This window comes from Brachycentrus maculatus, unplaced genomic scaffold (genome assembly GCF_059751285.1).
Source record: "Brachycentrus maculatus isolate JH-2025_06_01 unplaced genomic scaffold, ASM5975128v1 h1tg000304l, whole genome shotgun sequence".
Taxonomy (NCBI): Eukaryota; Metazoa; Arthropoda; class Insecta; order Trichoptera; family Brachycentridae; genus Brachycentrus; species Brachycentrus maculatus.
Genome location: NW_028281054.1, coordinates 441,724 through 469,653, shown reverse-complemented (window position 1 = coordinate 469,653; position 27,930 = coordinate 441,724). Strand labels below are relative to the sequence as shown.

At 34.7% G+C, this 27,930-nt stretch overlaps 3 protein-coding genes across 3 annotated transcripts in view; 2 read left to right on the top strand and 1 right to left on the bottom strand.

Moving 5' to 3' along the window:
• Window positions 1-1,067: 1,067 nt before the first annotated feature.
• Cyp40 (Cyclophilin 40) lies at window positions 1,068-15,053 on the bottom strand. Its single transcript, XM_088267740.1, has 7 exons — window positions 14,838-15,053; window positions 12,526-12,663; window positions 12,108-12,214; window positions 9,099-9,290; window positions 5,774-5,899; window positions 3,672-3,953; window positions 1,068-2,786 (listed from the first exon to the last, which is right to left on the bottom strand). The coding sequence occupies exons 1-7, from the start codon at window positions 14,932-14,934 to the stop codon at window positions 2,562-2,564; spliced, it is 1,167 nt and encodes a 388-aa protein (XP_088123866.1). The 5' UTR covers window positions 14,935-15,053; the 3' UTR covers window positions 1,068-2,561.
• Window positions 15,054-18,869: 3,816 nt separating this feature from the next.
• LOC148304785 (putative RNA-binding protein EIF1AD) overlaps window positions 18,870-27,930 on the top strand; it is a 75,112-nt gene continuing 66,051 nt past the window's right edge. Inside the window, exon 1 of the mRNA XM_088267737.1 lies at window positions 18,870-18,975. The gene's annotated coding sequence lies outside the window, so the exon portion shown is untranslated. The remainder of the gene's footprint in view (window positions 18,976-27,930) is intronic.
• The window catches only part of PolG1 (DNA polymerase gamma, catalytic subunit tam), a 36,046-nt gene continuing 26,985 nt past the window's right edge, over window positions 18,870-27,930 (top strand). The window contains exons 1-6 of the mRNA XM_088267736.1: window positions 18,870-19,509; window positions 21,662-21,857; window positions 23,219-23,376; window positions 24,067-24,281; window positions 25,357-25,502; window positions 26,515-26,728. Of these exons, the coding sequence (XP_088123862.1) occupies window positions 19,151-19,509; window positions 21,662-21,857; window positions 23,219-23,376; window positions 24,067-24,281; window positions 25,357-25,502; window positions 26,515-26,728 (1,288 nt within the window). The 5' untranslated portion in view covers window positions 18,870-19,150. The remainder of the gene's footprint in view (window positions 19,510-21,661; window positions 21,858-23,218; window positions 23,377-24,066; window positions 24,282-25,356; window positions 25,503-26,514; window positions 26,729-27,930) is intronic.

The following is a 27,930-nucleotide window of genomic DNA, read 5'->3' as shown; positions in this document are numbered from 1 at the left end:
AAAAATTAATAAATAATCAAAGCCTGCAGTACCTTTTTTTTGGCAGGGGAATGTATTGGTAGTTTGAACCCAAATGATATGAACACAAACCCTGTTGTGTTAATCTCTGTTGTGAGTTATCTCTTTTTACCGAAATAATATATCATAATTATACATATATGCCAAAAGCAGAGAAAACCTGAAAAGCGTATGAAAGTGATTTGCTGATGGATGTTGACGAATCTAAAGTCTTGGTGTTTGGAAATGAATGTATATCTATATGTAAAATAGTAGTAAACGGGGAAATTATAGAATCGGTAGATAATTTTGTATGTTTGGGAAGTATATTTTCTGGGGATAGAAGACTGATAAAGATATTGAAAGGAGATTGATAGCAGAGAACAGAGTGAATGGTGCAGTGAAATTAGTATGACAAATAAAAGCATAACAGTGAAAACTCAACTGGCAGAACACAATGGAAACCTGGTACCAACTATGGAGTTGGGCAAAAGAAGGATGAAAGTAAACTGAATGCAGCCGAAATGCGACCACTCAGACGAATGTGTAGCAAAACGATATATCATAGTCGTACAGGAGAAAATGACCAACTAACAAAACATAAAATGTTCAAGAGGGCAATTTAAGTCACTTTCGCTTGGCAAGAAAACAAACATCAACGCAGTTAGTCATTTTTAACAAGTCTATATATTATACTTTCAAGTTTAAAATCCTTTGGGATTTTTTCAGGGCAATATTAAGCTAGTAAGATATCAAATAGTCAATGATCACGTTTTTGTAAGAAATGCATTTTGTCTCTTTCTCCTGTATGACTAAGATATGATAGATGTTTGAATTATTAAATAAGAAAAGAAAGGCTAGGATTATCGATAAAATTAAGAAAGGTGCGTTGAGATGGTTTGGACTCGTGAAACAAATGAGAGAGGACAGAAGAACAGAATCTCAAATGGAAATTCCGCTATTAGTGAAAAAACGTGGGCTAGTACAAAATTAATTAAATTTTGGGGCATATTTGACATGCATTTGATGCATTCACTATATCTTCTCATAGTAAATCAAAAGTGCACAAATGCGGATATAAAAATTGTTGAATTAAATGCGATAAAGATGTGATACAACTATCTTAAAAATTATTACAAAACTGCAACATGATCGTGCAAAATGTCACAAATCAATTACATTGATAACAGCTACGTGTAACAATGAACATGCATATTTAAAGACATATTACAAACACACAATATCAAATTCAAGATCAATACATTCCAACATCCACATTACAAAATCACAATTTAAAAAAGTTTGTCATATGGAAATTTTCAATACATAAAAGAAATAAAAAGGTGTTTTTCCTGATGAAATAATGCATTATTGCAAGGCATTAACCGGTCCGGGAATATGGCCATACATGTACGGCCGATATAAAACATGATTTATGATATGATTTATATCAAAACTTGTTTAAAACGTGATTTATATTGAAAATATCCATATATCAATAATGTTGAAATAAAACATGTAATCATTTAATATGTATACTTGTATACATATTGAAAATAATAAAAAATTTTATAAAATAAACTGATATGCGGATGGATAAAAACAAAAACTGTGTGATGTCACTGTAATAACGCTGTCAAAGAATACCTATGAAATAAAACATCGATAATTTTGAAATGTGAATACATCGTAGAATGCTACGCATTCCATGGACCGATTAAGTCAGCAACGCAAATGTGCTCCAAAGAGCAGGGAGACAGTTGCTGACTGATATCAAGGTCCGGAAGGTGTCCTATCTGGGACATGTGCTAAGAGGAGAGAAGCACGAGCTATTGCACCTAATTATAAAAGGGAAAATAGAGGGTCGACAGAGGTGTGGGCAGAAGACAGATCTCCTGACTCCGGAATATACGGGATCAGGGTTTATACATATACATATCGTAGTCATACAGGAGAAAGTGACCAACTAACAAAACGTAAAATGTTCAGGAGGGCCATTTAAGTCACTTTTGCTTGGCGAAAAAATAAAAATCAATGCAGTTAGTTATTTTTAACAAGTCATTATATTATACTTCCATGTTTAAAATCGCCTTGGGATTTTTCCACGGCAATATCAATCTAGTAAGATATCAAATAGTCAATGATCACGTTTTTGTAAAAAAATGCACTTGGTTACTTTCTCCTGTATGACTATGATATATACAAGTTTCGAAAATTATAGTGTGTAGTGAGGTAGTCAACCATGGGTTGAATGGTAAATGCTACACATGTATAAAGTGATCGTTCAAACCAGCCTATGGTAAGCCCTGTAAAGTCACAATAGACCTGACATGGTCGCGGTGACATAAGGGATGCAAAATCCCTTGACCCCCAAGGAAAAAAAAGCCCTGTGAATATTCAGACGTGTAAATACCCATATTCTTCTTTATCTATGATGAGACAAAGATATCAAATTTATGGTGTTATCCGCAAATACACAAAACTGTGAATGAAAAATCTCTAAATATCCTCAGTCCCTCATTTTCAAAATTGTACCGTTTTTTTCATCTCGTGGAAAATGAAAATCAATTACGCTCAAACATCTTTTGGCACATTTTTTTCTCCTTGAGGAAATATTCGTTTGCAACGTTTTGGAAGTACTCCAGGACTTTGTTGAGGCTCTCGTCGTTGGGACGGAGGGTCCTGGCAACCAGCAAGTCTGTCAAGCCCAGCGCGTGGTTGTTCATGAGCATCTGCGCCTGTCCTCTCCTGTACAAGGCCTTGGGACATTTGGGGTCCTTCTTCAGAACCTGGAATCATTCACAGCGGACTTAACCTTTACTTCCCGGTGATATGTATTTACTACAATGCGACTCTAATAACGAGAATATCAATATGTATAAAATATAATAGATACGGGTTCAGTATTTTTCTATTCCTCTGTAATGCAATTACGTATTACATTAAAATATAAATAGAGACAAAATATAAAGTTATTCATTTGCAGCGACGGAAATAGATAATTTGTGAAAAAATAAGGGATAGAATCACCAATACACAAACGTTTCTCAGTGTGTGTGTGTGTGCGTGCCGTGCTTTGCGTACACGTGCACGCAGCTTGATACTATTTCCGCCGATCTCTTTTTAGAAGCGCACAAGTCATCCTTCGTGGTGGTCGTGCCGCTACGATGGTGGCTACCTGTGATGTATTTCTTTTCTCGTTTTCAAATACTTACCAGAGCTAACATTACAAAATTCTTATATTTCAACTTCAACTAAGGCCAATAAAAGCAAAATTTAGGAATATTCACATTTTTCCTGTTTTTACATCGCATTTTCATATTCTTTAAACCCTTATCCGCACCCTAAGGATGCATAGGGCACTGCATCATATAAACGCAGTGTTATCTCGATCGTTAACACATGAAGGAAAGGTGACTAGCCCTCTGCTACAGGTACCAGTCCAGGGTAATATTAAATAAATATTACAGTGAAAAAATCACTTAAAATTATTTGACCCCCCCCTCCTGGAAATCAAACACAAGACCTGCAGGACGGTAGCCGAGCGTGCTGACCATTAAACTACGGAGGCGGACATTTTCATATGGTGTGCAAAATACATATAACCGTTGCACGCGATAGTTTTTAGCACCGTAAGAGAAAGGTTAATCAAACGTGCATGTTTGGCCACCTACCTCATTGCACAGGGCGATGACCTCCTTGTAGTGGCGGATCTTCAGCTTGGCAGCGGCCAGGTTGAGCGAGGCCACCAGCCGCGCCTTGCGCACCTTCCTCATGATGGGTAGGCCCTCGGCCTCCGGAGCCCCGCCCTCGCGACGTGTTATCCTGTCGGCGAGCCAGTCCGCAAAGCGGATGGTTTTTTCATAGCGCCTGTTGGAGGCCTTGTACTCCTGCTTGGCGAAGAAGTAGTTCCCGCTCAAACGCATCCGGTATATCAGTTCCAGAATCTTGTCATACTGTCAAAACATCAGGTGATTAATCTTTCCCGTACTAATCATCTAAAAATTACATATATCGTAAATAATGCATTAACTTTCTTTCTTTATCTGTCTTTGCGAACCATCTTCGCCTCTTCCATACTTACATTAGGTGATTAATCTTTCCTGTACTGATCATCTCAAAATTACACAGGATTCAAAGTGGGATACCAAATAACCCCAGTTCATATTTGTATTGAAATCATATACCGTAAATAATGCATTAACTTTCTTTCTATATCTGTTTTGCGAACAATGTTTGCCTCTTTCATACTTATACATTTTTTAAAAATAATACATGGTTTTTCAAATTGTGATAATATTTCTTTTACTTATTTATTTTTGTACAAAAATGTTAATAATATTAGTATTTAACCACTCACCAAGATTTTTATGTCTACCGGTTTCGAGACGTACCCCATCTCTTCGTCAGGACAATCACTTGATTGTGTGAAACCGGTAGACACAAAATCCCGGTGAGAAATATACTAATATTATTAATTTATGACATTTTCGTAAAAAAATAAATAAGTAAAAATGACTAACCACAAAGTAAATACTTTAATTATGAATAATATTGGAAATAATATTACTTTATTTGTGTAGCATAATATCGTGGGTATACTGGAAAAAAAACGTTAACTCGAAAATATGAAATTTTGACTTATATATAAAGTTTTCAATGTTCTATAAACTGGTAAAATACACTAAGTTGTTTGAAATGTCATAAATATTTGGTTTTAGAAGTAAATTCAACTTAAAGTTTTATAGCGGGTATTTTATGCAGGCTCAAGCTTTAAAGAACATGGATTATTCAAACAGGATATAGGGCATGATTATGGCGCGGACTAATTACCGACCACAAGAAAAATCAGGGATGGTTATTTTATTTATGCTTGTGATGTTACAAATTATTAGTCAGATATTTCAACAGATGTCATAAGGCCAAGGATTGGCGTATTATTTTATCCAAAGTTCCACACCATGAAAAAATCACTCTAAGTTGAACTGAGGTTCGAAACTTGGAGCAATGTAAAAACACAAACGCTTATGTCAGCCGCGTATGGGACATGTTTTGTTAAAACACATACGGTTATGCGAGCCGCGTGGATCCGGTTAAGCACTAAAATGGAAGGACATTGGTAACGTAAACCAAGCTAGGACACAAAATAGAGAACCCTCTTCTAGTGGAACGGAAGGTCTGCTGATGACAGTCTCCTGAGAAGTTCCTGATTGGCCCACACTAGATTACACAAGCCTGTTCCCAGCACAGATTCAAATGAAAACATATTGAATTAGCTATAAGAAACAAAAATCCACTAAATTATCTATAAACCTTGTACATAATAAGCAAGGTAAATAATAAATGCAAATCACATTTTAAAAAAATCACTTAAATAGTTAAACAATAAGCACATTTGTTTTGTCCACCTCCGTAGTGTAATGGTCAGCACGCTCGGCTACCGTTCTGGAGGTCCCGGGTTCGATTCCCAAGGGGGGTAAAATAAATATAAGTAATTTTTTTCACTGTAATATTTATTCAATATTACCCTGGACTGGTACCTGAAGCGGAGGGCTGATCACCTTTCCTTCATGTGTAAAAGATCAAGATGCCCTATGCACCATTGGGGTGCAGATAAGGGTGTAAAGAAAAGGTTAAAACAAAAAAGTGTTATTTTGTACATATGTGGTGAGAGTGACTGTCAGAGCTGCCAAACATGTTTTTATCCGCTCCGTAAAATAAAACTCAGCACAGAAATTGAAAATGGAAGAACGAAATCACACAGAAGAAAACATACCGTTATATCGGGTTCAAAGTCACAATCAATGGGATATGGGGGTAAAGTGTCCATAGGGCAGTTTATATCTCCAATTTTCCAATCTTCTCCCGGTGCAATCTCTCCGCAGTCTGATATTATGCAGTCCTGTAACATAATTTGTAAATTAAATAGAGCCCAGTCATAGATCCAAAATTAATGAACTGGAAAAATTCTTTAAGGAACGATATTTGTGTGAGTGATTAGTTATATTTTCTGATTTGTTTCCTTTAACCTTCCCCTCCCGGTGATGTGTATTTAATAATAATAATAATAATAAATTTGGATAACTTATATAGCGCCATTTTCGTAAAAAAATACCTCAAGGGCGCTTCACTGTGAATGAATTGGGGAAAATATTATGGTGGAAATGATTTAGCAAACAAATGTGTTTTTAGTCTTTTTCTAAAGATCATCTCACTCTCACTATTTCTAACCATTGGTGGAAGAGCATTCCACGCCGTCGGTCCTGCAACAGCGAAGGCACGCTTGCCAAATTTAGTGCGTTGGTTGCGAGCTGGTAAGATCACTTTGCCCATTGCAGATGTTGTAGCCGATCGAAGCGTGAGACGTCTATCAACCAATTCATCTGGAATACACAGCTCCTTAAGATACTCTGGAGCCATATTGTGTATTGATTTATACATGAGTAGGCAGAGTTTATACTCAACCCTTTCGGGAAAGCGTAACCAGTGGAGTTTGTGAAGTAGTGGGGTGATGTGACTGAATTTAGAAATTCCAAAAATTAGTCTTGCTGCTGCGTTTAACACTGATTGCAGTCGAGTCATTTTATTGTTTGGTAGACCCGTGTATATACTGTTACAATAATCTACTCTCGATATTACAACTCGTACTATTTACTACAACTCGACTTTTAAAATGAGAATATCAATACAAATTATAATAGATACGGGCTCAGAATTTTAGTATTCCTCTGTAATATAATTATGTTTAACATGAAAGTATTATAATATAGGGTCCGCCATCTAAAGTTTTTTTTTTCAACTAGTGCTTATTTCGTGAATGGTAACACTTAGCTCATGTCTGATTTGACAGATAATTAGTTTTATCCTTCCGCTGAGCGAATATGGTTGTGTATACGCTTGAACAACGCTGGGAAATATTGCGACATTACTTTGAAAATCATGGTAATGTTGCAGAATGTGTGCGAAAATTGCGTACGGTTTTTGGAAGAAGAGAAGCACCGTCAGCTCCGTATGTTCGTTATCTTGTGAAAAAAGTGAAAGAAACTGGCATCCTCATCGATAAACCAAAGCGTGAAAAGCCAAAAACAGTGCGTACACCCGAGAATATCGATGTTGTGGCAGAAAGTGTGCGTGAAGCGCCATCAACATCAATTCACCGTCGTTCTCAACAATTGAACATTTCGGAGACATCATTGAGACGAATTTTGCATAAAGACCTTGGTATGACGCCATACAAAGTCCAATTGGTTCAGGAGTTGAAGCCAACTGACCATCCAATGCGTTTTCGCTTCGCTGAGTGGGCCTGCGATCGACTTACAGAAGATGCCGATTTTGCCAAAAAAATCATCTTTTCGGATGAAGCTCATTTTGATCTTGGCGGGTATGTAAACAAGCAAAATTGTCGTATTTGGGGCACAGAAAACCCGCACGCATACATTGAAAAGCCGGTACACCCAAAACGAGTCACTGTTTGGTGCGGATTTTGGTCCAGAGGCATAATTGGGCCATTTTTCTTTGAAAATGAGCAAGGAGTGGCCGTTACAGTCAATGGCGATCGTTATCGGGCCATGTTGAACGGATTTTTGTTCACAAAAATTGAAGAGGAGGATATTGGCAACATTTGGTTTCAACAGGACGGCGCTACGTGCCACACAGCCGAAGCTACACTCGATGTTTTGCGCCCTGTTTTTGAAAAAAAAAAGTTATTTGGCGGACCCTTTATAAAGTTATTCATTTGCAGCGACGGAAATAAATCATTTTTGAAAAAATCGAGGATAAAATCACCAATCCACAAATGTTTCTCAGAGTGTGCGCGCGTACCGTTGCTTTGCTTATACGCACATGTCGTCGAAAGTTTAGTAGTGCGCATACCGTCGTACGAGGCAGTCATGGCGCTACGTTAGTTATTGCGGCTACTTGCGATGTATTTTTTTTCTCATTTTGAGATACTTACCAGAGCTAACATTACAAAATTGTTACATTTCAACTTCTACTATGGTCAATTAAAGCAACAATTAGGAATATTCACATTTTTCCCGTTTTTAAACCACATTTTCATATATATATGGTGTATCATTTTTATAGAATGCTGGGAACAGAGTGAATGGTGCACTAAAATCAGTTTTAGCAAATAAAAATCTATCAGCGGAAGCTAAACTGGCAGTACACAATGGAGTTCTGGTTCCAACCCTTATGTATGGAAGTGAAGCATGGAGTTGGCAAAAGAAGGATGAAAGCAGACTGAATGCAGTCGAAATGCGATCCCTCAGACGAATGTGTGGCAAAACGATGTTTGATAGATGTTCGAATGATGAAATAAGGAAAGAATGTAAGGCTGAGATAAGCATTATCGATAAAATTAAGAAAGGTGTGTTGAGATGGTTTGGACATGTGGAGCGTATGAGTGAAGAAAGAACGGTTAAACAAATTTATGGAGCGAATGTAGTTGGAAAAAGAAGCAGAGGACGACCGAGGAAAACTTGGCACAATCAGGTATGTCAAATACTTGAAAGCGGCCGGGTCAGGAGTCGTAATAATCGTCGGGTATGTATGAGGAGATGCATGAATGTAGAAGAGGCAAAGAATGTTTGCAAAGACAGAGTGGTGTGGCGTTCGATTCTCTCTGCCTACCCCTGCGGGGAAGCGGCGTGATGGTTAGTTAGTTAGTTAGTTAATCAATGGTGTACAAAATACATTTTGTCCGCCTCCGTAGTGTAATGGTCAGCACGCTCGGCTACCATACTGGAGGTCCCGGGTTCGATTCCCAGGGTGGGGTCAAATAAATAAAAGTGATTTATTCACTCTTTTATTTATTCAATATTACCTTGGACTGGTACCGGAAGCGGGGAGCTGACCTTTCCTTCATGTGTTAACGATCAAGATAACACTGCGTTTATATGATGCAGTGCCCCATGCACCATTGGGGTGCGGATAAGGGTTTGAATGAATGTATAAAATACATATCACCGGTGCACTCGGATTTTTTTTTGCACCGTAAGGGAAAAGGTTAAACACGCTTCTTACTAATTCTTGTTTGAAGGCATAGTTCAATAGCAATAATCCCCATAAATAAAAATAAAAACAGTGAACATTCATCTTACCACAAGAAGCATGTTGTTTTCAGTCTGTTCGAGCTTGTCCATTTCCGTAATGAGATCCATTCCTCTGAGTACCTTTCCAAACACAACGTTTCTGCCATCTAGGTGCGTGCACGGCACCGTGGCAAAGAAAAATTGTGAAGAGTTTGTATTGGGAATACCCTCATTCGCCATGCTGATTACACCTTCATCGTGCTGCAAACGTGATTGACGATAAATACAAAATGACACTAAATACGACAATATTTCTAGCTTCAACTCAATTGTCAAAAATCAGTATAAAAAAAGCATCAGGTTCGCACCGCCCAGGACGACCACTGCTGACAATTCGTCGGCAGTTCTCGTCAGAACTTCGGGACGCGGATCTGACTTGGGAGGATGCAAGGGAGCTGGCAGCCGACAGAAAAGCATGGAGACAGTTTGTGGACTCCATATGCTCCACCTAGGGAGCGGATATGGTTTAATTAATTTAATTAATTAATAAAAAAAACATGTTTAACCTCGGCTCGTAACGCATGTTGGTGCTGAAACCTTTAGTGAGTGTTGGTCTTCGGGTCGACCAAAAATCGCATGTGTTAAACATTTTGTATAGTTTTAAGTGCTATGGTAGTGAAGAGTAGTATTATTTGCATGCTGAGGTAGTGATTGTCCTGACGAAGAGACGGGTACGTCTCGAAACCGGTAGACATAAAAATCTCGGTTAGTGGTTATATACTGGTTTTATTAACATTTTTGCAGAAAAATAAATAAATAAAAAAACTTTATCATCTGTCATAGAATATTAGCAATTAACCGCTAGAGTGCTGAGAATTGATATATTAACTCTGGTATAATTTGCCAAAAGTGCGACCTGTCGATATACTGACGATGACCCCAGTGTATTTTGGCGGTTGAACTGGGAGTCTGTGTCGCAGTGTGCACGTTTCTAAACATCTGATTTGTCAATAATATTCGGAAATACACAAATGTAAGTTATATTAAGTAACTAACTAACTAACCATCACACCGCTTCCCCGCAGGGGTGGGCAGAGAGAATCGAACGCCACACCACTCTGTCTTTGCAAACATTCTTCGCCTCTTCTACATTCATGCATCTCCTCATACATACTCGACGATTATTACGACTCCTGAACCGGCCGCTTTCAAATATTTGACATACCTGATTGAGCCAAGTTTTCCTCGGTCTTCCTCTGCTTCTTTTTCCAACTACATTCGCTTCATAAATTTGTTTAACCGTTCTTTCCTCACTCATACGTTCCACATGTCCAAACCATCTTAACACACCTTTCTTAATTTTATCGATAATGCTTATCTCAGCCTTGCATTCTTTCATTATTTCATCATTCGAACATCTGTCAAACATCGTTTTGCCACACATTCGTCTGAGGGATCGCATTTCGACTGCATTCAGTCTGCTTTCATCCTTCTTTTGCCAACTCCATGCTTCGCTTCCATACATAAGGGTTAGAACCAGAACTGGGTTGTGTACTGCCAGTTTAGCTTTAACTGATAGATTTTTATTTACTAAAACTGATTTTAGTGCACCATTCACTCTGTTCCCAGCATTCACTCTTCTTTTCAATGTCTTCCCTAGAAATCCATCCCTAGAAAACAAGTTTTCTAAGTAAAAAATAGAAATACATTTTTTTATAAAAACCTTTTGTTTTCGCCGTTACAATGTTGGATTTGTCCAATAGCGATGTTGAAAGCAATTCGCTCACTCCTTTCAAGAACGTCATAAATCAAAAATCGTAAATTTTCAGTTTTTCGGAATGCCCAGAAAATGTACTATATCCCAGCAAAAGCGGCATATTTTTAGCTTAATATTTACCCGCTATAGGGCAGAAAGTGTTGTTTTTGCATTTTGAAGAAAACGTATTGTTTAATTATTTTTTTTAATACAATAAATATTTTTCAAATGGAGAAAAAACCTTCAAGTTTTACCTAAAAAGATCTGTTGCATAGTAAAAAGTTCAGTAAGTGGCTTGATGTCTAAATTAATGCATTATATTATATTTTCAAACTTAAAAAACCTTCTCCTGAAAAATCAAGTTTTTTGATTTATGACGTTCTTGAAAGGAGTGAGTGAATTGTCAAACATCGCACGAAATTGTTTGTCATACTCAAAGTAGTGACAGTGAAGATGAAATAATCTTTACCAATCGTAGGGTGCGAATCGATAGTGAAAACTCCAAGGATGAGCCAATTTTACATGACCTTGACTGACAGCTTATTGTGTATGAAAAATTTCTGTTGTTTTCTCAAATTGCAATTATTTTAAAATAAACACCAGTATATTTATTACAAAATGCAGTTTTATTTGAGTAGTTTGATGTGTTTTCCACTGATAGCGGAAAGATATACTGAAATTACAATTACCAAAAAAAAATAAAAAAAATAAAAAAAGACGGTTAGTATTTCGCTCACTCCTTTCAAGAACGTCATAAATCAAAAAACTTGTTTTTTTAGGAGAACGTTTTACAGCTTAAAAATATAATACAATGTATTAAAAATAAACATCAACCCACTTATTGAACTTTTTACTGTGCAATAGATCCATTTAGGTAAAACCTGAAGGTTTTTTCTCCATTTGAAAAATATTTAATATATTTAAAAAAATTATTAAACAATACCTTTTCTTCAAAATGCCAAAACAACACTTTCTGCCCTGTAGCGGGTAAATATTAAGTTAAAAATATGCCTCTTTTGCTGGGATATAGTACGTTTTTTGGGCATTCCGAAAACATGCACAACTGAAAATTGACGATTTATGACGTTCTTGAAAGGAGTGAGCGATTTGAGAAAAGTATTGTTGATTTTGTATATACCAAACAAAAAGAAACAATTTTGCAAAAAAAAATATTCAGAGAATCATTTTTAAATTTTCTATAAGGTAATTTCCCATTTTGTAAATTTAAATTTTGTTTAAATTTCGGGGAATCTTTTGGAACGTATCTCACCTCACTTTTATAAAAATTTACTTTTTACTAAAATATCAAGTAAGATACTCACAGAGAGGATAAAATTTTCATCATCGAAAGTTTTTCCGTAAATACTCTCACCAGCTAACCCCTTATCGGTTAGAATATCTCCACCTTGCACCATGAAAAGAACAATTGCTGGAAAAATATATATTCATTCAATGCTTCAATGTTTTTTTTTACATATATACATATATATTTAACTACATATCTATATTTTTAATGTAAATTTCACTTAGTAAATACCACTATTTCTTAAAATCTACCGTGACACGTGTTTCGATGCATTCCGCATCATTTTCAAACACCATATTTGAACACGGCGCTCATTTTGTATGGCCGGCCTGGCAAGCACGGAATTGGAGAGCGCGTTAATGCACTCGTGGCATCAAACTATGAAACTCAATTTAAACAAATTATGAATTGAAACATTTGTTTCAAACAAATACCTTTGTGAAACCTCGATCCTTTGTAGTGCAGAGGTTTTCCCAGTTTACCGATCCCGCGTTCTCCTGTGCATAAGCACCTAAAGTTTTCAGCAGTCCGGGGAACAATATTTTTCTTAAGCTCAATAATCACTCTGCCAGCTATAAAACAACAGAATTTTTTTTATTTTTTTTTTATTATTTCTTAAGTTAGCTTATGTTACATAATATAAACTATTTTGTACACTTAATTTCCTACATCTACATATATATATTTACATTTCCTTACAGTAAACAAAACATTTATTTTTAAATTCTTTCAGATTCTTTTCATTCTTCATTCATTCAGGCATCTCATCATACATTTTTAAACCCTTATACAGTAAACAATTTTGCGACTCTGTTATTTTCATCAATGACAGTCTTATTTTATCATTTTTTCTTGTTAAATGTTCATAACAAATTTTGTTTAAAACTATTTTATCGTTAAAAAATTTATGTAAAAATGTCAGCATACTAAATTTTAATCTCTTTTTTATAGATAACCAGTTTAGTTCTTCTCTCATTTTTTCTTCATTTTTATATTTATTTTTCTTAAGAACTATTCTCATCGCTTTATTTTGTGCAATTTCTAATTTATTTAAATTTCCTTCATTTGCTAAATATAATATTGTTGATCAGTAATCTACATGTGGAATAACGATACTTTTATAAATAAGTTCTGCTGTATCTTTATTTAATTTATTCCTCGATCTACTAAGGAAAAAAATTTTTTTTTTTTTTTTTATAAACATGTTAAAAATTTGTATTCAAGGTTAATTATGAATCCAATATTATACACAAATATTTCATTTCGTTTATTTTTACAGTTTAATAGGGTAATTATACCCATAAGTAATCTTGTAAACCTCAATAGACTACATCAACAAGAGATCCAGCATCTGTTTGGTAAGTTTCTCTTAACACATTGTCTTGGGGCAGTTTTTTCATCAACCCTGACCCTAATTATACTCAGACAGTCTGCCGTCCGACTCTGAGCATACTAATCACAAGTAACCGCAAACTCAATTCCAATCTATTCCAACAGTATGTAAAACAGTACGTACACACTGTTGGTACAGATTGAAATTGGGTTTGAAACAATCTCTACCAACAGTATGTAAAAGTCACTTTTAAGCATTTCACGCAAACAATGTGTTAGAGAAGGGGAAGCGTTTAGACTTTTTTTTCTTTACATCTGATCTACGCCAATTTACCCAGCCGCGCGAAGAAATTTTTCGCAAACCCAATTCCTATCGGTATAACGTTTTTTGGCGTCTCTCACGCTCTACCAAAAGTAAGCAAATAGAACGCTTATAAGCATCTCCCGCTCTCTACCAACACTATGTATAAGAATTTCAAAGACCACGGGACTTGTTTCAATGTACCTTAATATGGGACTATCGTAAAATGTATGACAATAAGAAATACCCAAATTTTACCATGACATTTAAAAAATAAATGCAACATGTTTTTTGAGAAACAACCTATGAAATAACAACATAAAATATCGGTAAAAAATTAAGATACATGCTGCATACATAATAAAAGCTTTCCTTATTTCAACATAGATGGCTGTTGTGAACACATACTGAGATTGATCAATATATATAAGAGTTCCAAAAATTTGAGAAGTGTGGTTGTCAATCTTTTTTTTTTTAATTTTTTTTTTACAAAATACAATATATAAATATAAATAGTAAACATTTCAAATATACTGTTTCTACCTCTCTAATAAAGTAGATACTTGTGTTTAGAGAGGGGGTTCGTTTTACAATTATTTTTTTTATAAATAAAGTAAATTGGTAGAATTGGTGAATGTTACACATGCGTAAAGTGATCACTTTATTAAGCCTATGACAGGTCGTAAGCCCTGTAAATGCCCGGACATCCATATTCTTCATCTATGTTGAGATGTCAAAAAAGGTTGAGGTGTAAAAGATACATGCTAGCTGTCACTACATTATTTACTTGTGCTACTCTCCGTAAATTGTATGTCCGTCGTAATTTTTACGAATGTCCCATAATCTAGGGTATATAACTCTGGGATGGAACTCAGAAAAGTATTAATTAAATGTAGAATGCTGCTTGTAGTGTATTACTCTTCACCAATTGTATATTGTCCAAAAGATAAATAAACCACAAGATATTTTTGTTGTTGTTTGAGCTGGAATTTAATTGATGTTTGAATTTATTTGATACGTCTCTAGCGACATAAGTAGTTGTACCTACAAACAAACATGGAGAGAGTGAACACCGGATACACTTATCTACAATAACAAAAATTAAAATCGAACCTCTCTCCCCGTCGATGGATATTTCCAGAAAAACTATAGGATTGTCGGGATGCGATGGATCCGACCTCCTATCTGATTCCCTTCTTTCAAAATTCATTTTGTGACTATGTGCGTTTCGAATGAACTGTAAACGTCGCAATATATTTTTTCGGCGTCGGTATTCGCAAATCTACTCCGCCAAAAAAACCCGAAAACCTGTGGCCACAGACTAATAATAATTGCATAAAGATGTTAGACTCCTCCCAACAATGTGAGGCCGGGTGTAATGACACTCGAGGCTAGATGTGACAGATCCCCACTGGTTGTGATTTCGGTGGCGGCTAGAAATAAGAATTCAAGGGAGTGTTTTTGCCTAGAATTTTCACTTATGAATTACATGAAATTATAGTAACTATAAACATAAAGAGTAAATCCACTCACAAGTAGGCATAGGCTATGAAACTTATAAAGTTGAAGCCTGAGTAGGGACATGATAAACGGTGTTTCATAAGCCGTAGCTAGATTACAGAGTCACTTGGACGTTAGGTAATTCAAAAAAAAAATTCAACTACTGAAAAAATATGTTTTAGGTCAAATACTATTTAAACTTTAATTTGTTTTATTAAAATTACAATTATATGAATGTAACAAAGTAGGTTTACATGAGCAATGTCTTTTTATTATTTTCAACATAGAAAAAGAAAGGAATGTGACATTTATGAAAAGGGTTCAGGAGTTTAGTGAAAGTTTCTTTATTCAGCCTTTACTCTGTTGCATTCAAATCCGTCAATCCCATGTTTGTGCTATTCTATTTATGTATCCAATAACTATGATTTAATTCTACGATTATTCTACTATCTACCAATTTTTACACATTATTGTCTATTATCATTTTAAAAAGTAAATGTCGCGTTTTAACGAGATTTTAGCAGTTTTACCCCCCCGGCTTCTAGAGTCTAAATTCAAGGTGAAAGCAGTATAGTGAAATGTCAAAACATACCATAGACAAAAGAAATGTTCAAACAAGCAAAAAAAGTCTCTCATTAGTGCGCTTTGAACGATTTTGCAAAAAAAAACTCTACGTATTTTCTCAAATATTCTCAACGTTATTTATTCTCCAATAATATTTTTTCGTTATTGAGCAATATAAATCTCTACTCGGAATTAATAAAAGCAAAAAGATAGTGAATACAAATATTTTGATAAAGATCCAAAAAAATATGTGAAAATAAAATTTGTCTAGGAAATTGTAAATACTCAAAGCGAAGCGAATCAAGTATATATAATCATTTTGGTGATAAACATATCTATCCAACATTTCTTCAACCTGTGTTACAGTACTACAATACCAAATGATTACTTACATTAACCAACTAACCATCACACCGTCCCTCCGCAGGGATAAAAAGATAATAAAACGGCAGAATGCTCTGTCTTTGCGAATATTCTTTGCCTCTCCTCATTCATACCCACCAATTATTTTTGCTTATGACTTTACCACTTTCAAGCGCTACTTGATCATATTAAGTTTTCCTCGGTCTTCCCCTGCTCTTATTGTCAGTTACATTCTTGTGATAAATTTAAACTGTTTTGTCGTCACTCATTTGATAGACTTGTCCAAACCATCTCGACACACCTTTCTTAATTTTATTGATATTCCTTATCTCAGCATTGCATTCTATTTTTATAACACCTGTTGAACATTTATCATCTTTCATTTAGCCGCAGGGATTGCATTTCACGAGGGATCACGCACGGTTGCCATTTTACCATAAATAGACTAAATGACCACATTGCGCGTCGTAGGATTGGTGAATGGGTAGAAAACAATATTCGACTTGGTTCTCATTATCAATGCAAAATTTTGTTCACCGATGAGGCTCATTTTTGGTTAAATGGCTATGTCAATAAGCAGAATTGCCGAATTTGGAGTGGGGAAAACCCAGAAGCCTTTGTCAAGACGCACTTTCATCCATTAAAAGTCCCTGTTTGGTGTGCTTTATGAGCGGGTGCAATCATTGGCCCATATTCTTTTAAGATATTACGGTTACCATAGAATTTTACGGTCAATGGAAAGCGATACATAACCATGATTACTGAGTTACTCGTACCTCAGTTAAATGGCATTGATGTAACAGAACTGTGGTTTCAACAAAATGGCGCAACATGCCACACGGCGGAAGCCACCATCAATTTATAGCCGGAAATTTGATAAATTTAGTGAAAATGCAAGCCCAAATTCGGATATTATCAAAAGGTAAGTTAAAATTACACATTTTTGTTTTTGTTATTGCAGTGCTTTTTAGATTATAAATACAACCCCGTGCTGCAAGTTAATCAGAAATATGTTTTTATTGATAATAAATAAAAACTACTTAAGTAGGTACTTCTTAAAGTAGGTCCCAGGTTTAAATATGTTTGAAGTATGCTTATGATCTGCTTTTGGATACTTTTAATAAGAAAAAGTTTGAACAGAGACAAAGCATCTGTTTTTACAAAGAAAATATGGAATTCGAAATAGGGCATTCACAAGGCTTACAACCTGGCATAAGTTGGCATAATAGGTGACCTTGCAAATTCACTATTGTGCCCATTGTGGAACATCCACATTGCCTGAATGCTTGTAAGTTGTAAATATGGAGTATTTTTATCACTATTGTAACTCAGAACTGACGCCCTCTGTTAAATCTGTTTGAAGTAAATACCTTTTCTTTTTCACCATATGTGAGAATTCTTTAAAATTTATTTTCACTTATAACAAATATATATTTGATTATTTAAAGTCCGCCTCCGTAGTGTAATGGTGAGCACGCTCGGCTACCGTACTGGAGGTCCCGGGTTTGATAAATATAAGTGATTTTTTCACCCCAATATTTATTCAATATTACCCTGGACTGGTACCTGAAGCGGAGGGCTGATCACCTTTCCTTCATGTGTTGACGATCAAGATAACACTGTGTTTATATGATGCAGTGCCCTATGCATCATTGGGGTGCGGAAAGGGTTTAAAAAAAATGTATTAATGTACAAGTAAGTATTTTAATACACTAGTTTAAAAAACATATTAGTTTTTTTACTGTACTATTCAGACATGTTAATTCTAAACCTTACAGCAATTTATTGTATATTTTCACGCTTTATGTTATTAACACAGACTTCCATCTTCTTTTGCATAAAATGATAGATTTTTCAAGTTGAGATCGATATATCATCCGTAGGGTGAATAACCCAGTGTTTGATAGGATAATTAATAATAAATTGTTGATAATCAACAGGTAAAATATCTAAAAATTGAATTGTTTTTCAATCTCTCTATTCTGAAAATATATGTAAACTGATTCGGAATAATCTCATGTGTTTAATTGGAGTAAGATATATATTCTTCACAAAATGTCTCAAATGATGCCGTCAAAATCGGCCCTACTTCCAAATCTATTAAATAACTACTCGAATATGAAAGGAATCCAAGACCATTGCAAATATACAACTTAAACAAATTAATGCAATATGGATTATCAATAATGGTCAGAATGGTGAATGTAACACAAGCGTATAAAGTGATCGCCTATGAAAGCCAAATGCCAGGTAATAAGCCCTGGGGTGTTCAGATTTTTTTTTTTAATCTTCTTTTTTACAAAAATGAAAGACGTTTCATCTTATGTTGAGATATCTGTAATCAATGGCATGCACAGAAATTTTGATCAGGGTTGGGAGTAGATTTAGGTAAGGATAAGGCATAGTATTCACTGGTTTCAACAAAATGGCGCAACATGCCACACGGCGGAAGCCACCATCAATTTATAGCCGGAAATTTATTTATTTATTTAAACTTCATGTATATTGATAGCCTTATTGCTGAAAAGCAATATCTTTTTACCAACCAAATGTGAATTTGTATACCTGTAAAAAAACACCTGTATTATTAATTTATTTTCGCATCTGATAACACTGTCTCAAATTATTTTTCCCACAGGCCACAAACAATCGATGAAAATTATACTGCGTAATATAATATCTTTGAAAGTGCGCATGAGCCGCGTGTTTTGAAAACTCGATTTTGACAGATTTGACACAATAGGACAGCTCAATATCGGCTCAGTTCAGTACTTATTGACTAGTTGTCGTTTCAGTACCAATAAAGTTCTTCCGTCATCGTCGGGTGAGTCTGTACTCCACATTAACTTATTTATAGTTTAAACCTATTATTTTACGATGTCATTTTTACTTTTACTCTGAACGCTGTGTCAAATTTAGATAACCTTACTTTCCGACCGGTTTTGCGGAAGTCTGTTTTATTGTCGTCTCCTTGATTAAACCTATTTTGCGATGGTAAAATGTTTCGCGTGTGGTACTTTCATCGATTGATACGTGTAAACAAGCAAAATCGTTATTTATCATCCAAATATGGCGATAATGGGAAAAAAATATTTTTACCCAATACTAAAACTCGCCTAATAAAAGGCGCGCCCCGTGAAAAAAAATTTGCGCAAACTCAGAACAAATCCGATTCAAATGTAAGGAATAATCCAAATTTGGACTTGTCTGAGAGTTTAAATAATGACCAATTAAATACAAAAGATGGAGAATTCCGTTCGAACGAAATCAATGTTCAGATGCTGTCAAGAAACATATGTGAGCAGCTATTTGATAAATTTAGTGAAAATGCAAGCCCAAATTCGGATATTATCAAAAGGTAAGTTAAAATTACACATTTTTGTTTTTGTTATTGCAGTGCTTTTTAGATTATAAATACAACCCCGTGCTGCAAGTTAATCAGAAATATGTTTTTATTGATAATAAATAAAAACTACTTAAGTAGGTACTTCTTAAAGTAGGTCCCAGGTTTAAATATGTTTGAAGTATGCTTATGATCTGCTTTTGGATACTTTTAATAAGAAAAAGTTTGAACAGAGACAAAGCATCTGTTTTTACAAAGAAAATATGGAATTCGAAATAGGGCATTCACAAGGCTTACAACCTGGCATAAGTTGGCATAATAGGTGACCTTGCAAATTCACTATTGTGCCCATTGTGGAACATCCACATTGCCTGAATGCTTGTAAGTTGTAAATATGGAGTATTTTTATCACTATTGTAACTCAGAACTGACGCCCTCTGTTAAATCTGTTTGAAGTAAATACCTTTTCTTTTTCACCATATGTGAGAATTCTTTAAAATTTATTTTCACTTATAACAAATATATATTTGATTATTTAAAGTCCGCCTCCGTAGTGTAATGGTGAGCACGCTCGGCTACCGTACTGGAGGTCCCGGGTTTGATAAATATAAGTGATTTTTTCACCCCAATATTTATTCAATATTACCCTGGACTGGTACCTGAAGCGGAGGGCTGATCACCTTTCCTTCATGTGTTGACGATCAAGATAACACTGTGTTTATATGATGCAGTGCCCTATGCATCATTGGGGTGCGGAAAGGGTTTAAAAAAAATGTATTAATGTACAAGTAAGTATTTTAATACACTAGTTTAAAAAACATATTAGTTTTTTTACTGTACTATTCAGACATGTTAATTCTAAACCTTACAGCAATTTATTGTATATTTTCACGCTTTATGTTATTAACACAGACTTCCATCTTCTTTTGCATAAAATGATAGATTTTTCAAGTTGAGATCGATATATCATCCGTAGGGTGAATAACCCAGTGTTTGATAGGATAATTAATAATAAATTGTTGATAATCAACAGGTAAAATATCTAAAAATTGAATTGTTTTTCAATCTCTCTATTCTGAAAATATATGTAAACTGATTCGGAATAATCTCATGTGTTTAATTGGAGTAAGATATATATTCTTCACAAAATGTCTCAAATGATGCCGTCAAAATCGGCCCTACTTCCAAATCTATTAAATAACTACTCGAATATGAAAGGAATCCAAGACCATTGCAAATATACAACTTAAACAAATTAATGCAATATGGATTATCAATAATGGTCAGAATGGTGAATGTAACACAAGCGTATAAAGTGATCGCCTATGAAAGCCAAATGCCAGGTAATAAGCCCTGGGGTGTTCAGATTTTTTTTTTTAATCTTCTTTTTTACAAAAATGAAAGACGTTTCATCTTATGTTGAGATATCTGTAATCAATGGCATGCACAGAAATTTTGATCAGGGTTGGGAGTAGATTTAGGTAAGGATAAGGCATAGTATTCACTGGTTGTGTTTCTATATGGAACGCGAGTAATCCAGGGTAGGCGCTGCTTTTCTGCCTATATAGAGAAAGACCGAGAAAAACTTGGCACGATTAGGTATGCCAAATACTTGAAAGCGGTCAGGTTAGGAGTCGAAACAATCGGCGGGTGTGTATGAGGAGATGCATGAACGTGGAAGAGGCAAGGAATGTTTGCAAAGACAGAGTGGTGTGGCGTTCTATTCTCTCGGCCTACCCCTGTGGGGAAGCGGCGTGATGGTTAGTTAGTTAGTAAGTACACTTTTGCCTATAATAACATACATATTTTGAAAATCATTCAATTAAATATTTTCAAAAGGTCTTATTTTAAAAAAAGGCCAAATGGAGATGTGTGAACAGCGCAGTAATTTAATATTGTTTTCTCAAATTTTGGCAAATCTATGTCAAATTTTGAAAACATCTGCTTGTTTGTTAAATTAAACAAACCAGTTTGCTGATGACAGCGATGCTATGATATCAAACTTGTGCCGGGGCTTGTATTTATGTAACATTAAAAGCACCATTTCACATTAATACCAAAGTTAATCAAGTATTTAAAATTATATATAATGTCAAATACAGTTTTGTCAGATTTTTTATTTATTTATTTTACTGATGTTACGTTTTTGATTTATTCATATGATTAGATGTCGGAGACAATTACACGATCATGGAATGAAAACAGAAGACTGCCCAAAATTGCCAGATGTGAAGATTAAATTACCAAAGCTTCAAGGGAATGATATCCTCGAGCATTTTTACAATATTGGGGAACAACAAAGTGCTCCTTATAGAAATCTCATTGAGAAATTGATCGAAAATGATATTCCTTCCATCCCAAAGGTATGTTATGATTAAATATTGGTAGACTTATCTCTCAGCAATCTCATCTTTCTTATCTCCCTTCATTCTTCTGATTCATGTGGATAGTAAAATAAAACGTTTGGGAGAAAAACAAAGAGTAATTTCAGTTTTTACCGTTACATTAACTTTCTGATAATATGCATCAACAACTGGTTATAAAATGCCTTAAAAAGTTGATTGAAAAATATGTAAAGCTATACTTATGATACAATACTTGTTGATTTAAAAAAAAAAACATTTAAAATTACTAATTATAAGTGAACTAGAATTACTGTGAAATGATAAAGCATTAATTATGTAGCGTTCATAACTTTAATTTTGTTTAGTAAAAATAAATTATAAATAAATTTTCTTATCAGTATCATTTACTTGTGACAAAACTGATCAATCTGATTCTATAAAAACCAAAGTTGCTGGAAATTAAGTTCAGGAATTAACATAAAAGTTATCTAATTTCATTAATTGGTTCAGCAGTTACTTTGAAGTAATATTTATCCATTTTCAATTTATGTTTTACTTTGTAAATACCACCATTTAAATAATAATATTTTAATTTAAGATATATTGCGGAATGCTTCGAAACATATCGCTCACTCCTTTCAACAACGTCATATATCAAAAAACTTAATTTTTTAGGGGATCGTTCTCAAAGTTTAAAAATATAATACAATGTATTAAAAATAAATATCAAGCCACTTATTGAACTTTTTACCGTGCAACAGATCTTTTTAGGTAAAACCTGAATGTTTTTTCTCCATTTGAAAAATATTTAGAATATTTAAAAAAATAATTAAACAATTCCTCTTCTTTAAAATGCAAAAACAACACTTTCTCCCCTTCAGCGGGTAAATATTAAGTTAAAAATATGCCGCTTTTGCTGGGATATAGTACATTTTCTGGGCATTCCGAAAACACGCACAACTGAAAATTGACAATTTTTGATTTATGACGTTCTTGAAAAGAGTGAGCAATATGTCACTATAGATTTTAATAAATAGTGGTATTTACCAAGTATAACTTAAATTAATAAAGCTATCTTTACTACATAGTTATCACATTATTTTTTTAATTGTAATTCCAGCTCTCATCATATAATTAGAACTACAATATTCCTTTTTATTTAATTTTGAGTATTTGATGAAATAAATACCCTCGTTATTATAGTATGCAGATATTTCAATTCAATATTATTTTTGTTTGTCTAAATTTAAAATAGGAATCAAGTTATAGCAAGGTGAGGTAGAACCACAGAATGATGTTCATGAAATTCCCACGGTACCACAGTTCATGATATCAAGAACTGAAAATTATGCTAACTTTTCTGTTTACCGGGATTACAGAAGTGGAAGTTTGAACCTGGTTGGCACCAGTATGGAAAGGACGGAGTTGCCATACCTGTTGATTTTCCACCCGAAGAAGCGTTGGTATTTGATATTGAAGTCTGTATGAGTGCTGGATCTAACCCAACATTGGCATGTGCTGTCAGCCCAACTCACTGGTAAGGAATATGACCTTTTACATTAAATTCAAAGTTTTTTAAAAAGGAATATCCCGCAAACATTCTGTTTTAGTGGCTTGTCTGCAAGGAGGATGGTGATTTCTGGGCACAAATATGTCAGAAAAATGGTATTGAAAGCTGTCCCACAGCATTCCCATATATGATACAGAAGCATCTAGGCTTCCTGACTGACCTCTTGTAAAGCATTTTTTTGTTGTTTTTGTTTTATGAACTAAGTTGCGAAATTTTTAGAAAATGTGAAACAAAATTGTATCCCAATTTTGCTGTGAATTTACATTTAACCCTTTCCTCTCTGACCATTTTTTCTCATAACAGATCAGCTACTGTGATAAAATTTGTATGACCATGTTAATTAAGATTAATTGTATTTATCTGAAATATTTTTTGGTAGAATATATTAGGTGATAGAGAAATCAGTGATTAAAGTTATACCTGCGCCGGGCCAGACATTGTGGCGCACGGAGCTGCCTACTAGAATCTTATGGGCCAGAATGTCTGGCTTACAGAGTGGTCAGAGTTAAAAGCTTTCAATATCCCTGTCACTGCCAATCTAAATTAATAATATGTAATTTGTAAAACTACCGGTTCAATCATTGCATTTCCCGCTATTTCCCATTATCTCGGGCAATATTCCTGCTGTTGTATATTTGTATTGTATCCGTTTTCTAGGTATGGATGGGTCAGCCAAACTCTGGTGGAAGGCAGTGCCCAGCCCCGTGATACCATACACTACGGACTTGATGATCTCATACCATTGGAAAGTCTCTCTGCCACTAAAGGCTATAAGCTTAATGATGATCTATTGAAACCTAAGCTTGTAGTCGGTCATAATGTGTCTTATGATAGAGCGCGAATCAAGGAACAGTACTGGCTTGTTCGAACAGGTAAATTACACTGGCCAACAATGATTTTGTAACTGAAATTTTGATGACTGATTTGGACTATGTTAATCGTTCTTATTCAAAGTCTATATGGTGTTAAGCTTGTATCACATCAAGTTTTGATGTTACAGTCATATTATTATTTGTATGGCCCCATACGTTGAAACCGTAATAGTGGTTGGTACCTAGACATGTTCTAGTCTAAGGTCTAAGGGATCAAAAAAAGTATTGATAATTATGGAGTAACAGTGGAAATATATTAACTTATAAATATGGAATACGATAGTATTATATGTTTATATATATTTGTACATAAATAATAAGATAAACTTTAGTCAATATCAGAATTTAAAAACTCCTTAATCAAAAATCTGACGTGCTACATTTTTTTTCCTTTCATTTTTCAATTCAGCTATGCAAAGTGCATTAAGATCAGATATTTTCATGCAAGTTACAAAATAAAAGTTGTAAATTGTTGACCAGTGTTATTAACATTTTTTTTTATTACCTAGACTTCCATCTCCTTTCTTATATAAACGATAGATGTTTCATCTCAAGTTGAGACTATAGACTGCTATTAGTTTTTTAACCAGGTTAAACATACAACTTTTTCCTATGCTACATTTATTTACCTTTGATTTTTCAAAATATTATGGTTTATTTTTTCAACTTCAATTTTCAAAATAGTCCGTCCATCTTTTCATCAGTGTCTAAAACTTCTAATTTTTTTCCCATGCATTTTAAAACAATATTTTGGAACTCTCTTCAACCCATGATATTTTGAGTATTCTTCGAAATCACAACATTTCAAATGCTTTCTAAAACACACAAATATGTCCGCACCGCCGCAATATAAGGTTTCTGAAACGCACAAATATGTATTCTACATACTGCCGCAATATGAGATTTCTGAAAATAACACTACCACCAATAAAGGTTTCTGAAACGTAAAAATGTATGCATGCCATAAAAAATCTCAGATATAAGTCTTTCAGACCAGTAAAGTTTATGTTGATTGGGTCAGTATGCCGTGCTTTGATTTGTAGGTAAACTATTATTTTTTCTTTATAAATTTTAGGCACCAGATTCCTTGATACAATGTCGATGCACGTCTGTGTTAGCGGAGTCACCAGTTACCAAAGAGCCATTTTGAAATCTAACAAGGAAGTGGATCCTGATGATGAAAATTGGCTGCAAATTAGTTCTCTCAATAGTCTAGCAGAGGTAAATCTATTTAAAAAATGTTAGTTTGTTCAAAATCATTGTTTCAAATTATTCACCATCGCTTTGAAATTTTGATGCAACGTCGAAGCATAATAATACACACGTGATTTCATCTACTTTTATATACAAAAATGTTAATATCCATTTGTTTGAAATGGCAGTGCCATCTGTTGAACGTAATGGCAACACACTCGATACAAAACGTTGATAATGGGGGATAGTGTGTTTATATTTTGTATATTAAAGGCATCGCTAACTTTGTGGTATGGTAATATAATACCCTCCTTATCATTCATCGTTCACTTTGTGTAATACCACTTATAATTTAAAAAACACTACTTTGTGACTACCATTCCATCATCAGGTCAAACGAAGATTGAAATGAAATTGTTACGGTCTAACATTAATACAAAAATTAAATTTTAAAAATAAAAAACATTTTAAAAAAAAGTGGTATTACATAAAGTGAATGATGAATAATAAGGAGAGTGTAATTGTGTGTTTCTTGACAGCTGCCATGACTCGTATTTTAATTTTTTTTAATGGTATTGTTTCATCGTTTTCTAATACCTGGCTTGGCCAGGTACAGCTAGTACATAATAAATCTTCTTCTTCTTCATCTTGTTGTAGGCCTTGTGGCTTGTTTTTAAGAGGGATTAGCCTCCTGCGATGTCGATTCCTAGCTATCAACCCATCTCTTTGGTGGTCTGCCCTGGAGTCGTCTACCATGGGGTTGGCCGTACAGTGCGATGTGGGGGAGTCTGGATGGTTCCATTCTCCTCACATGCGCATACCATTGTCTCCTTTGCCTTCCCCACCTAACTACATCTTTGATCTCGCATATTTCCCTGATCCTGGCGTTTCGTATTCTATCTCGAAGACTCTTGCCTGATATGCTTCTTAGAGTCTTCATTTCTGACACTCTAATCGCGTTTTTTGTAGTAAATAATAATATATAAAACATAATAAATAAATAATTGATTCGGTAATATTTTGTATATTCTCTTTTTAGGTGCATAAGCTTTACTGCGGAAAAGAAATCTCCAAGGAATCCAGAAACATTTTCGTAGAAGGAAGCCTAGACGATGTGAAGAATGATTTTCAGAATCTGATGAATTATTGCGCTGGTGACGTGATTGCTACATCAGCTGTTTTGAGAAATATCTATCCGATGTTCAAGGAGAGATTCCCTCATCCAGTCACGCTTGCTGGAATGCTAGAAATAGGTAACTAACTAACTGAAATAGGTAACTAAAACGCCTGAAACATCATTATCTTATTATTTTTGACATCTCATCAAAGATGAAGAAGAATATGGAAGTCTGGGCATTTACGGGGCTGACGACCGTCATAGGATAAGTGATCACTTTACACACGTGTAACATTCACCAATTCTACCCATTATTGACAACCACACTACTCAAATTCTTGGAAGTTCTGTATATATGAACCAATTAAGAAACCTTGTTCTTGAATCAATAGAACTTCACTAGAGACATCTATTGGTGAGATGTAAAGAAGCATATATATACAGAACTTCCATGAATTTGAGTAGTGTGGTTGTCAATAATGGGTAGAATTGGTGAATGTTACACGTGTGTAAAGTGATCACTTAAACCAGCCTATGACGGTCGTCAGCCCCGTTAATGCCCAGACTTCCATATTCTTCTTCATCTTTGATGAGATGTCAAAAATAATATGAAAATAACTCCTGTAATTGGAGAAAATCCAGATTTTGTGAACAAGTATTTGGACACACTCAAAATGTTGTAAATTATTATCTTACCTTAGAACCCTAACCGTCCATCTCCTCCTCCCCTGACCCCTCCCTTTTCCCATGCCTTCCTTACTCTATCGTCATTTTGTTTTTCTATTCATGTTACCCTGTTTAAATTCTTAATTTGTAATTATGCTCTCTTATGTTTCTTTGTTTTTCTTTTTTCTTATCCTTGTCTTAACCTGTTCAAGCATTATCTCCCCACTAATTTCTAACAGACATCAAAAGGTACAAGCCTAGATCGTTCACATTAGTCTGTTGGTTCACACTGGTTGGTTGGAAGATATTGCTTTATAGCAATAAGCCCGCCAATGTACACACATATTGTACAAAAAGTTCAAATAAATAAATAAATAAATAACTAACTAACTAACTAACTAACTAACCATCACACCTCATCCGCAAGGGTAGGCAGAGAGAATAGAATGCCATACCAATGTGTCTTTGCAAATAATCTGCCTTCTACACATTCATGCATCTCGTCATACATACCCTCCGATTATTCTTACTCCAGACCTAGCCATGTCATGTTTTCCTCAGCCTTCCTCTTGTCCTATTTCTAACTACATTTGCCTATAGGAAAGTATGCAGGTAAGATGTGAAGGATAGGAAAGGTAGAGATGAAAAAAACAACAGAAACAACAGAAACAG